Here is a 12,933-nt window from a genome sequence, read left to right on the forward strand (position 1 = left end):
GGAATCTCTCCCCAGGGAGATTTGTCATTCCCTTCTGTCATGGGCTTCCGCAAGCGGGCGAAGACTTCTTTTGTTTCGCTTTGGCATTCACTCAATGATCCCTCATTCCTAACAAATGTTTTCATGTTTTCTATGTATTTTAATTCAGGTTCTCTGTTTATTTCAACGCTGTTCTGTAACTCTGTTTTTGTTTTTTTGAAGTTTTAATGATGTACATTTTTTGGGGGGTGTTATCTTAATTGTTTTATCATAAAACGGGTAGCCATGTTAGTCTGTCTGTAGCAGTAGAAAAGAGCACGTGTCCAGTAGCACTTTAGAATCACAAATTTGGGGCATGGTATGAGCTTCCGTCTGAATAAGTGCGTAGGGGATGGGCATGAACCTTGTCACAATCCTAAATTCATCAGGAAAATTACTGGGTCATGGTTTGCGAATGGAGGTCCGTGCCCATTCCTATCAACGACCCTCCCACAACCCTCCACTTTTTTTAGGAGGTTCATGTGGCTTGTGGTGGGAAGAGGAGGTGGAGTGAGAGGGATGGCTGAAATGCCTTGCATCCATTTCGGCCTAACAGCAAGGCTGGTGCACCCATCAGATGTTAGGCTGAAATAGATGCAAGCATTTCAGCGATCCCTCTCACTCCTAGGGGGAGTGAAATGGGGGAGGTTTAATGGCTCGCTGCCATTTAAACCTAACAGCTGACAGGTGCACCAGCCCCACTGTTAAGCTGAAATGGATGTCCGTGCGGCGGGGAACTCTCCCGGCTGCAGGTATATCCTGGCTGCCATGGCTTCTCCTCCCGTAGTGTGCTTTAAACCATGTCACAGGAGGAGAAGCTAACCCCAGGATCTGCGTGCGGCAGGGAGTGCTCTCCTGGCCATTGGAAGATCCTGGCTGCCATAGCTTCTCCTCTTGCAGTGCACTTTGAACTGCGCCGCAGGAGGAGAAGCTGACCCCAGGATCTACATGTGGTTCTCCTGCGGCATCTCTAGCCCACAATGTGGGCCATTCTACTGCATCATGAACCTCACAAAATGGGGTGGTCTGTGAAGATTCGTGCAGCCGCACGAACTGAAAAGAACCTCAGCTTTTTTCACTTTGTGCCCATCCCTAGAAGTTAGCGGTGACTCACGAAACCTCATACCTTGCCATAAAATTTGTTGGTCTTTTAGATGCTGTGGTGGCTCAATTGGTTAAGACACTGAACTGCAGGCTGTGGAAGGTCGGTAGTTCAGCAGTTCGAGACCCGAGTGTGCAGCATGACGGAGTGAGCTCCCATCTCTAGTTCCAGCTCCTGCCAGCCTAGCAGTTCGAAAGCAAGACATTGCGAGTCTATAATTAGGTACCACTTTGGTGGGAAGGTAACACCGTTCCGTGCACCTTGGTGTTTAGTCATGCCGGCCACATGACCACGGAAACATCTTCGGACAGTGCCGGCTCTTCGGCTTTGAAACGTAGATGAGCACCACAACCCTAGAGTCGGATTCGGCTGGCTTTCGAGCAAGGGAACCTTTACCTTTACCTTTTTAAAAAGATGCTACTGGACTCTTGCTCTCTTCTGTTGTTTTATAATGTGATTTTTATAATGCATATTTTAAATTGTTAGCTGCCTTGGTGGGCCTTGTAAATAAAATAAATCTAAAAAAATGAAAATATGTTTGTAAAAACTCCTGACTGCTCTTCGTGCTGAACATGTGTTGTGGCAACATTTCTGTGATATTTGTGGCATTTACAGTTTCCCCCCTTCTTAATTGTAGTGAACGAAGAAGACCTAAAGAAAAGAATAGCTGAAGAACTGGCTTTGGAACACGCCAGGAGAGATGCTGAAACTCAGAAAAGGTCTGTTCTAAGAACTGATTGATCTTTACTGTTTCTGTTTACTTTTTTTGTAGCGTTGCATTAAACAGGGAGAGCCGATGTCTTCTCCTTTAAAGGCAAAGTCATGCATTGTGAAAGGAAGGTTTGTGTTTATTTTGTGTTTATGTTGGCGGCAGAGGGTTAAACAGAACAGCAAATTAGGGAAGGTCTGTGTTTTCCCCTTTGTGGCTCACATCCTTGACTATATCCATTTCACTTCGAACTTGATGTTTACCGCTAGTTTCTTTTGCAGTTCAGTCTCTTTTGTTTCTCCCTCTCTGGAGCCTTAGTAAACAATTTGCCTAGCAATGGAACAGCTCCAGAAAGAGCACAGAGGCCTTTGTCTCAGAATTCATCAGACTGATCAAGAGAAAAATTCTTAACAGCAGGGGAAATGGCAGAACTGCCTTAAAGAAGATGTTCTTGCTTTGAAGATACAAAGGGATGGAATCAGGTTTGGTTGGTGTTTCTGCAGTGAGGGAGAAAGATCTGTTGCATGTTATTCTATAGAACATACTATGATACATCTTGGCGAAAACAGTGCTGTTTGTTTTCCTTCAAATTACTCTTGCTTTGTTTATGCTTTCGTTGTGAATCTTCAATAGATCTTGGAGGCACAGGTCGGAGAAGAGTCTTGTTCTATACTTAACACTGTTTTCTGTTATAAATAAAACAGAAGCCACATTGAACGGATGAAGAAGTTGACAATTAGAAGTTCAGAGTGACTATATGGACAGTTATTTGACCTAAGCACGATATTCATCATAGAGGAATTATATGCACTGTAAAATTCTTTGGTATCTGTTAATGTTAAAAAAAAATCTTTATAGGGTTTAAGTTAGGGGTGTCAAACATGTGGCCCATGGGCTGGATCAGGCCCTCATGGGCCCCCATCTGGCCTGCAAGGACCTGGCCGTTTCCTGCTTTGTTTTTCACTTCTGCTGCTGCTGCCATGTCACAGCATGCTTTACCAGACTCTCTCAATCACAAAGGAGAGATAGATAGGCAAGCCTCTCCTGTGCGGTTGAGAGAGTCTGGTAAAGAACTGGCTTAGGTTCCTCCCCCTCCTTCTCCCAGGGGGAGGGAGGGAATGAGCCAGAGCTTGCTTCCGGGCCAGGCTGCCTCAATTGTGTACAGGAGACAAAGGGAAGCCTTTCTTTCCTTCCCCTGGCTGAGGCTCCTCCCTGGAGGGAGGGAGGGAGGGAGAGCTTGCTTTGCTGGGCTGTCTCAATCGTATGGGAGAAATACCAAGCACCTTTAAGACCAACAAAGTTTTCTTCAAGGTATGAGTTTTTGTGTGCCTTGCTACAGTGTGTGTGTGTTTTGTTGGGCTCTTTATGCCAGGGCTCTCCTGGGTGTAGCTGCGTTCTCTCCCCCTTTTCACTGTATTCATGCCCTCATGATCCATTCTTTCTCTGTAAGAAAGTAATATAAACTAATTTAGAGGGCGAATAACAAGCCAGTGAGGTGGATTAGGCTGTCCAGACCAAGGTCACCCAGCACATTTCCTTTGTAGGAAGTTGTGGTCATTTCTCTGGGGAAGAGTATAGTTTTGTAGGCAAACACATGGCCCTCAGTCTGTGTCAGGATGCCTTCTCATGTTCTTGACCAGCACATGAAGCAACTTTAATTGTGTTTGTCTGTGTCTTTTATAAAGTTTATATCTCCGCTACCCGGCACTACATTTTATGACACATATGGCCCGGCCCAACAAGGTCTCTTTTATGTCAGATCTGGTCCTCATTAAAAATGAGTTCGACACCCCTGGTTTAAGTGCATTGCATAGAAATGTACACAAAATAAGTTCTTAGGAACTATTTCACGGTTGTTTGTATTGGCTGATCAGTTTCTCCCATGATCTCTCATAATTTGTAACAGATTTCAAAGTGGGCACAACTCAAAATAACACGCAGTGCATTTGCTCTTTCCATTCTGAGAGGTGCTGTGAACAGGCTCATTATTCTTAAATAAGATTGTAATTAGTACTCCAAAAATTGCCTCTGCATAACATCTCTTGTTTCTCTCGCGGCACTGTATTATTATGTAATTGAATTAGATTAACGTTGTATATAATTGGATACAAGGTATAAATGCTGTTCTCTCTTCTCCTACCCCCCATCTCCCCCCCCCCAGTAAAAAAAATAATGTCTCTTTGATTGAATACTAAAGCGAATCAATGCATTATGGTAAAAATCTCTCAACTTTGAAATATTACGGCTGGGCTTAATTGATTTTTGGTTTTCGTGAGGGAAATGTGTTTAGTGTTTCTGTGTTGGGTGTTAATGTAATTAATGCTAACCTTTGGAAATGGAACAATTTGTTATGTGCTTTGACCCCCCTCCCACCGCCAAGGTTCCTGTGGTGTTTTGCTTGTGGTTCTTCTATTTCTCTGCGGTACTTATTGCATCTGGAGCATGCTCCCCGGTTCTTGGGGTGACGCAATGGAATTAAACTGGATATTCGAGGTTGGATCTAGCTGGCAGGTATCCGGGGCCTGGAGAGGTTGGATCTAGCTGGAATCAGTGGCATACGGTTACTAAGTGTGTTCAGGGGGAGGCAAGCACTGTGTCATCAGTCAAACGGTAGATTGGTGTCCTGATTTTGGCCAGCCAGGGGAGCGCTAAATCAGACTGGCACGTGCTGATCTCCAGCATGAGTCGCTCAAGTGCAGATAACAATTTCCAGACAAGTAGTCCAGCATACAGGTTCTGAGGAAACTGGCTGAGATTCTAGTTTTGCACGACCTTACAGCTGGGGTGTGAAACATAAGGCCCGGGGGCCGGATTCGGCCCATCCAGGGCTTTTATGCGGCCCGCAAGCATCTAGTGTAAGGGATGGAACAGGAGACTGCTCAGGGAGGAGTGGGCAGAGCCACCCCAATTGTGGCTTCAGCATGGCGGAACAACTTTGTCTGCAGCAGTCAAGCAGTGTAGGAGCATCTGCCCAGTGCTGCACCCCTGGTTGTCCAGTCCGCCCATGCGGGTTTTCCTTTGCACCTCCCTCCCAGCACAGTGAGGATACAACAACTTGGAGCTTACCAGCTGCTGTCCTTACAATTTATATCTCTGGTAGCTACCATTACGTTTTATGGCACACATGGTTCGGCCCAACGAAGTGACATTTATGTCAGATCTGGCCCTCGTAACAAATGAGTTCGACACCTCTGCCTTACAGACCTTCCTGGGAAAGGTGATGGGTTGGTACACAGAACTTGAATCCACACACACACACACACACACACACACACACACACACACAAAGCTGCCTTATTTTGAATCAGACTCTTAGTCCATCAAGGTCAGTATTGTCTACTCTGGCTGGCAGCAGCTCACCAGGGTTTCAGGCTGAGGTCTTTCCCATCCCCTCCTACCTGATCCTTTGAACTGGAGATGCCGGGGATTGAACCTGGGACCTTTGGCATGCCAAGCAGATGCTCTACCACTGAGCCACGGCCCCACTTCATGGCTCTCCAGGGTCTCAGGCAGAGGTCTTTCCCATCACCTCCTACCTGGTCCTTTTAACTGGAGATGCTGGGGATTGAACCTGGGACCTTCTGCAGGCCAAGCAGGTGCTCTACCACTGAGCCACGGCCCCTCCCCACCTCAGGCAGACATCTTTTGGGCATGAGGTGCGGAATTCTAACAGAATGGGATGGTGTGGCCCAGGCTAGCCTGATCTCGTCAGATCTCAGAAGCTAATCAGGGTTGGCCCTGGTTATTACGGCAGAGGAAGTCCAGGGTTGCTATGCAGAGGCAGGCAGTGGCAAACTACCTCTGCTTGCTTCTTTCCTTGGAAACCCTACCGTATGGGGTCACCATCAGGCAGCTGTGACTTGACGGCCACCTATAGCCAGTGATAGCTGTATTTCCCACAATCCCAGGGTACTTACTCCTCAGCCTGACCTGGACGTCCCAGGCTAGCCCGACCTCGTCAGTTCTCGGAAGCCAGATTAGGGACAGTCCTGGTTAGGACTTGGACGAGGGACCGCCAAGGAAGTCCAAGGTTGCTGTGCAGCAGTGGGTTACAGCAACTCACCTCTGTTTGCCTCTTTCCTTGAGAAACCTCATGTAGTCACCCTAAGTCATTTTCAGCTTGATGGCGCTTCCCACCACCAAGTTGAACTTAGCCTCAGGGAGGACGGTGATTTGTTTTTTCTTTTAAATAAAACAATGTATTCTCATGGCAGGGCCTGATTTTTAAAGCCTCTGTACAGACGGGGAATATTTTATCAGCCGAGCACTACGCTGTGTCAGTGGAATTGCACGGTGTGAGCCGCACCTGGGTCGAGGCGCTCCTACGTCCCTGTAGCCTTGTGCTCAAAATGACTATTTCTTTCCCTGATTGAAAGAATACTCTGCGGGGTTATATACCATGGCTGCTGTCCTAGGACAATCTGGCAGGCTTCTAATGGGACACATGTGAATAGCAGGCACCGTACAGCTGTGATTAACTCCTCATCGACTCTTGCAGTCCATATGTCAGGTGTGTCAGGCTCTTTGACAGAGAGAAAAATGTCACTGCTCCTGACCCTCTAGCCTTTGACATCAGAGTAGCACTTTCTACCTGCAAGAGTAAATGGGGGGACTTGCTCATCTAATTTCCTTTCTTGGAGAAATATATAGTTAGATTGTGTTCGTGTCAAAAAGAAGTCTCATGCATCAAAACCGGCTTTTGCTCGAGGTTCACTCGGGCACTTTGCATTAGTGGGTGTAAAAGCTCGTGTGCCTCTAAGACTATAAAGTGAATCTCAATTGGGTGGCTTTTTTTTTATTTCTAATGCCGGCAATTTAATTTTGAGCTGTGCTACTTTGTCACTGTTAGCTCTTCCTCTTTGTGCTTTAAGGTGACATTCACGATCTAACCATGAGTTTATGACTTCATGTCTCTTACATGAACTTTACATCTTTTCACAGACTGTGGCATGCATTATTCCAAAGCAGCATTTTAATGCTTCCTGGAAAAAGAGAGCTGACATCCCCTCGCATTTGCCTTTTTCTAGTAAACTTGACATCAAATATAAAGGCCCTTGAAAGCTTTAATTTGTGGAGCTTAGATTTCTAATTTGAAAGAACATGCTGAATACATGTTCACGGTTTGTCTGTCTGTTCTTAATATCTTCACTGTGTCGTTTGGTTCCTAAAGTCGAAATGAAAATGAAAAAGGCTTAGTAGTACGGAGCCACTAATAGTGTGTGTGTAAAATATTAAAAAGCTGACGTCTGCGTTAAGGTTTTGCAGGCTGCGGATGTCTCAGTACCCGTCCCCCAAAATATGGGGACTGACCACGGTTTGAATGTCATTAAACATTCCCGACCATTTATATATTCCTCATATCATTAATCTCCTCTGGCCATAGAGCAGGGGTCACTGAGGGGGTGAGGAAGGGGAGATAACTATGAATTTCCTGCATTGCACAAGGGGTTGGATTAGAGGACCCTTGGGGTCCCTTCCAGCTCTATGTTTCTATGTAACTGCAGCATGAATTTGGAGGATAGAATCACAGAATCATAGAATCACTGGAAGGGGCCATACAGGCCATCTAGTTCAACCCTTGCTCAATGCAGGATCAGCCTAGAGCAGGGGTGGCCGAACCGCGGCTTGGGAGCCACATGTGGTTCTTTCACACATATTGTGCGGCTCCCAGCAGGGCGGCTGGGGAAGCAAAGGGGAGGCATGCCTCCCTGATTGGTTTTCCCTTCTGCAGCCAGTGTTCCCCTCCCTGGGTAGGCTTGAGTTGGGGGGAAGCAGAGAAAGAAAGCAACTTTAACTTTAAGTGCGTTCTCAAAGACCCTCCCCGGCTGGCTGGCTTGGAGGAGGCGTTTGTCTCTTTAAATCCCTTCACCAAGCCAAGCCAGCTGGCGTGGGGGGCCTGGAGGACACATTTAAAGTTACTTTCGTTCTACCTCTTCCTCCCTCCCCCATATATTTGCTTTCTTTCCACTTTCTTTCCACCTTTCTTTCTCTCTCTCTTTCTCCCCTCCCTCCCCATCTAAAGTTAAATGTGTTCTCCAAGCCCCGCCACACCGGCAGACCGGCTTGGCTCAGAGAAGGCATTTGTCTCTTTAATTTAATATGCAAATCTGCGTATTCTTCAATAAAAAGATTTGTGTTCATGTCTTGTGGCTCTCAGACATCTGACGTTTATCCTGTGTGGCTCTTATATTAAGCAAGCTTGGCCACCCCTGGCCTAGAGCATCCCTGACAAGTGTTTGTCCAGCTGCTGCTTAAAGACCGCCAGTGAGGGGGAGCTCACCACCTCCCCAGGCAGTTGATTCATCTGGTAACAAGGACAGGAGTAAGGGTCCCTGGCTTCCAAGTTCATCGGGGAGCTGAGCAACAGGTGTCCACCCACCTCTTAACTAGAAGTATATGTATTTCCCACCTGTAGAGAGGTTCTCACCTCTTTTGTCCCCATGAAACCATATGGTCTAGCCCAGGGGTGTCAAACATGTTGTCCGGGGGCCAGATGAGGCCCCGGAGGGCTTCTGTCAGGCCCACAGTGGAACTGGCTGTCTCCTGCTTCTTCTTCCAGTTCTGCTGCTGCTGCATCATCGTAGGTTTGCAGCTTACAGATACACACCTGAACAGCATACTCAAGATTGCAATAGCAGAGACATTTTGATGCAATAATTCAGAGCAAGAGGTGCCAGTTATCAGACACGGTTAAATAAACAAAATATTGCTAGAGGGCTAATGTTTTAAGCACGTTTTTAAGTAAAAAAAAACCCCTTTGTGTTTGTGTCCTTTATAAAGTTTACTAGGAAAAAGGCCCGTTGTGGAAATAAATACAGCGGCCTCTAGAAAGAGGCTCTGGGTGTGTTCCCCGGCCTTGACACTCTGCCAATTTGCTGTGGCGTCACATTGGCTGTCATACAGGGGCCACCTCAGCAGCATATAAGGATACAGAGCCCACCATTTTCTCCAGGGGAACTGATCTCTGCCATCTGGAAAGCAGTTGTAATTCTGAGTGATCTCCAGCCCTCACCTGGAGATTGGACACATTTTACCTCAGAACAGCAAACGGTTTAGAATGTTAGAGGCAAAAGCTGATCTGATTGCTTTTGCTTTGGACAGGAGGTAATTTGGCATGATTCTCTGTTTAGAGGTATCGGGCTCAGGAATTGCCTAGAAGAGGCCTGCCACACATTTGGAAAGCTGTCATGGCGCTTTGTAGGTGCAGAAATGTGAAGCTGGGTTTGTATCCTTTCCCCCGTATGTATAATTTACATCATGGCTTGACAAATGCCAGGTGCCGTGATGCCTAGAAAGATTATTGTGGTGCCTAGTATTTTCCAAGCAGTCGTTTATCCTAAGTGCCTTTTGGCGACTTTCAGGAGAAGCGCAAAGCTTAAATAGGTAAGCGGCAAGGTTAGCTCTTTGTTGTGACGATTCCCCATAATTATTTCAAAGATATAGCACTGGTGTTTTAGCTTTTAAAATAACGATGAGAAACTGGAAGGAGTTTAGGATTAGGTTTTGTCACAGCATTAATTAGAAAGCATAGTCATTAAAATATAGAACCCTGAAGGGTGAAAAATAAGCCTGGCTCCTAAATTTTTGGGGCGACTTGTGAAGCTGAAGAAAATTCGCCAAGGCCCAATTTGCGTACAAAAGTAAGTACACGGTGAGAGACAGAAAGAGAGCTCACGTTTGGAGAAAGCGATGGACAAATATCTTAAATTGTTAATGATGCTGAAGGTCTGGCTTCGGTGTGACTCAAGCTTGCATGACCCTTACAAAGTTGCGGTTTCATGGAATCATAGAATATTAGAGTTGGAAGGGACCTTGCACGTCATCTAGTCCAACCCCCTGCAGTCTGCAGGAGGATAGCCGAAAGATAGCCCTACAACATACCTGAAAGATGGTCGTCTAGCCTCCGCTTAAAAACGTCCAGTGAAGGAGCATCCACCACCTCCCGAGGCAGACTGTTCCACTGCTCAACCACTCTTACAGTTAGGGAGTCTCTCCTGATATTTAGCTGGTATTGACTCCCTTGTAATTTCCACCCATTAGACCTAGTCTTGCGATCCGGAGCAAGAGAGAACAGATCTGCTCCATCTTCTACATGACAGCCCTTCAGATACTTGAAGACTGCCATCATGTCCCCTCTAAGCCTTCTCTTTCCCAGGCTAAACATACCCAACTCTTTCAGCCTTTCCTCGTAAGGCTTGGACTCCGACCCTCTCACCATCCTGGTTGCCCTCTTCTGGTTTGCTAGGAAAACAAAGAGCCTGTTGTCTGTAGACAAACCTTTAACTTTAATTGGGGACACTGTTTGCGAGCCCAGACCTGGTTACCCCAAGTCAGCTTGATCCCGTGAGATCTCAGAAGCTAAGCAGGGTCAGCCCTGGTGAACACTTGGATAGGAGACCACCAAGGAAGTCCAGGGTTGCAATGCAGAGGCAGGCAACGGCAGACCACCTCTGACTGTGTCTTGCCTTGAAAACCCTACGGGGCTGCTTCGTGATAGGACTTTCTACCCCCGCCAGCTGTTCTTGTGCAAAGTGAAGAAACCAAATACTTAACTTGCATTGATCCAAAATGTATTTGGCTAAAAGCAGTGTGAATCAGAACAGAGCAGAATTCCATCAGTGGCTGTTAGCCACAAGGTATAGGTAGGAACTGTCAGTCTGGGGCAAGGGATGCTCTGTATTCTTGGTGCTTGGGGGGGGCAACAGTGGGAGGGCTTCTGGTGTCCTGGCTCACTGCTGGACCTCCTGATGGCACCTGGTATTTTTGGCCACTGTGTGACACAGAGTGTTGGACTGGATGGGCCATTGGCCTGATCTAACATTGGCTTCTCTTATTTTCTTATGAGGGAATTGGATGGACATATGGAGCAGAGGTCCACCAGTGGCTCTTAGCCACAAGGTATAGGTAGGAATTCTCGGTCTGGGGCAAGTGATGCTCTGTATTCTTGGTGCTTGGGGGGGGGCAACAGTGGGGGGGCTTCTAGTGTCCTGGCCCCACTGCTGGACCTCCTGATGCCACCTGGTATTTTTGGCCACTGTGTGACAGAGAGTGTTGGACTGGATGGGCCATTGGCCTGATCCAACATTGGCTTCTCGTATGTTCTTATGTAACTGTTTTCCTAAAACTATTTTGTCACTTAGAACTGAGGACTCTTTCATTGCACCCTCCAGGTGGGATGCTGGTAAAAATTATTTATTTATTAGATTTACGCCGCCCTCCCCACCAAGGCAGGCTTAAAGTTATGCCAACCAGTCAAGAGAATCTGATTAACATTATTGTCCAAGTTGATTGATCACGTCTTGCGATCACAAGTGTGTAACCAGACCCGTACAGTTTTTTTATATGGAAATCTGTGAGAAATAGATTATTGCCCTCTAAAAAACTATACTGGGTTAGATGCATGATTTCTTTTTGTGTTCCTGACTTCCACAGAAGTACCCCGTGTCTCTGTCGATATCTCACAACCTTGTATCTAAGAACTTGCTAAGTTTTTGACAATTTGTAGTGATTAAATATAAATTCAGGATTCCAGTGTATTGTATTTTCTGTTCCTATGACAGCATCTTTGCTGTAGGAGAAAATGTCTTGGCTTTAGTTACTTCAGGGTCCAAAGGGGCTTATGATTTTGAGACAGAAATCCAGACTACAAGAGGAATGCATCTCCGTTTAGCCACATAGCTACACAAAAAAAGGACTACAAGCCTACACAAGAACGTGACTAAGAATGATGGGATGCTTTCGGTTGACGTCTTAATGCACAGAAACATTGCTACGTTCAGATGGCAAATCCTCTGTTCTCCAGGTGGAAATGAGACTTGGGCTTTTTCAGTCAGACCAATGCAAGATTTCTCTGATGGAAGAGGCAAGACAGCTGGTGCTAACGTGTAGCGGTCAGTCTTAGTTAAGGTCTGGCCGATAGAACCCTGTCTCCCTCAGCACACGTATTGCCGTGTGCCCTGGTGTTCTTGTTCAACAACCATTTCCTCAGGGGTTTCTTTATAGACTACCACCCTTTTCACTCTCCTCCTTCGGACACCCTCTTCCACTTTCTGTATATCCCATGTCAGTGCTGATTTAGAAAAGTCCAGGATGCAAGGGTATGTCTCATGGAAGCACTTCTGCAGATGTGTGACTCATACGACGTGCACTTGCTTGAATGACATGATAGGAAAAAAGGATCCTTCAGAAGTGTCAGTGTTGGGCAAAAATTAACCTATCTCTCTATCCCCAATGCTGCACTCCCATCCTCTGATGAAGGGAGTTTTGATTCTCAAAAGCTTCTTTCCAAAAAAAGTCCCGCTGGTCTTCAAGGTGCTAGTAAGGTAAAGGTTTCCCTTGCTCGAAAACCAGTCAGATCCGACCCTAGGGATGCGGCACTCATCTCCGTTTCCAAGCCGAAGAGCCCGCGCTGTCCGAGGACGTTTCCGTGGTCATGTGGCTGGCATGACTAAACACTGAGGCGCATGGAACGCTGTTACCTTCCCACCGAAGTGGTCCCTATTTATCTACTTGCAATCTCTTGCTTTCGAACTGCTATGTTGGCAGGAGCTGGGACTAGAGACGGGAGCTCCCTCCGTCATGCGACACTCGGGTCTCGAACTGCTGAACTACCGACTTTCCGGTCTGCAGTTCAGCGTCTTAACCACTTGAGCCACCGCAGCCCTTTTCAAGGTGCTACTGGACTCAAATCTAGCTGTACCCTCATCATGTTCATGCTAACTCCCCCCCCCCATCTCTAGCTTTCTTTTTCTATTTCTAGCGTTTCTTTGCATGGTTTTAACACCCCTTCAATGCATCATGTCGTCCTCGTTTTTTTCTTCTTATAGCAGAGTTCCTAAACATATGGCCTCAGTCGAACTCGCTAGACAGATATGCAGAAGTCGGTGACCTCGAGATTTCCGAATTGCGAGGTGCCAACTCACACCAGTCTACAACTGTAAATACCTACAGAGTCAGCCTTCAGCTATTTTAAATCCCACTTCTCGTGGCTGTGGTTAAGGCGGGAGACAAATTCTCCTGTAGCTGGGAGCTGCCTTGTCTTGTACCGTGCCAGATGGCCGCCATGGCTCAAGGACTTTGGGGATGAAGAACCTGCTCCCCTGTC

The 12,933-nt window shown here is 46.6% G+C and overlaps 1 protein-coding gene across 1 annotated transcript in view; it reads left to right on the forward strand.

Moving 5' to 3' along the window:
* Positions 1 to 1,757: 1,757 nt before the first annotated feature.
* The window catches only part of CHCHD3 (coiled-coil-helix-coiled-coil-helix domain containing 3), a gene marked incomplete at its 5' end in the record, with an annotated part of 240,401 nt that continues 229,225 nt past the window's right edge, over positions 1,758 to 12,933 (forward strand). The window contains one exon of the mRNA XM_015421643.1: positions 1,758 to 1,839. Within this exon, the coding sequence (XP_015277129.1) occupies positions 1,758 to 1,839 (82 nt within the window). The remainder of the gene's footprint in view (positions 1,840 to 12,933) is intronic.

This window comes from Gekko japonicus, unplaced genomic scaffold, assembly GCF_001447785.1.
Source record: "Gekko japonicus isolate JY-2015 unplaced genomic scaffold, Gekko_japonicus_V1.1 scaffold2230, whole genome shotgun sequence".
Taxonomy (NCBI): Eukaryota; Metazoa; Chordata; class Lepidosauria; order Squamata; family Gekkonidae; genus Gekko; species Gekko japonicus.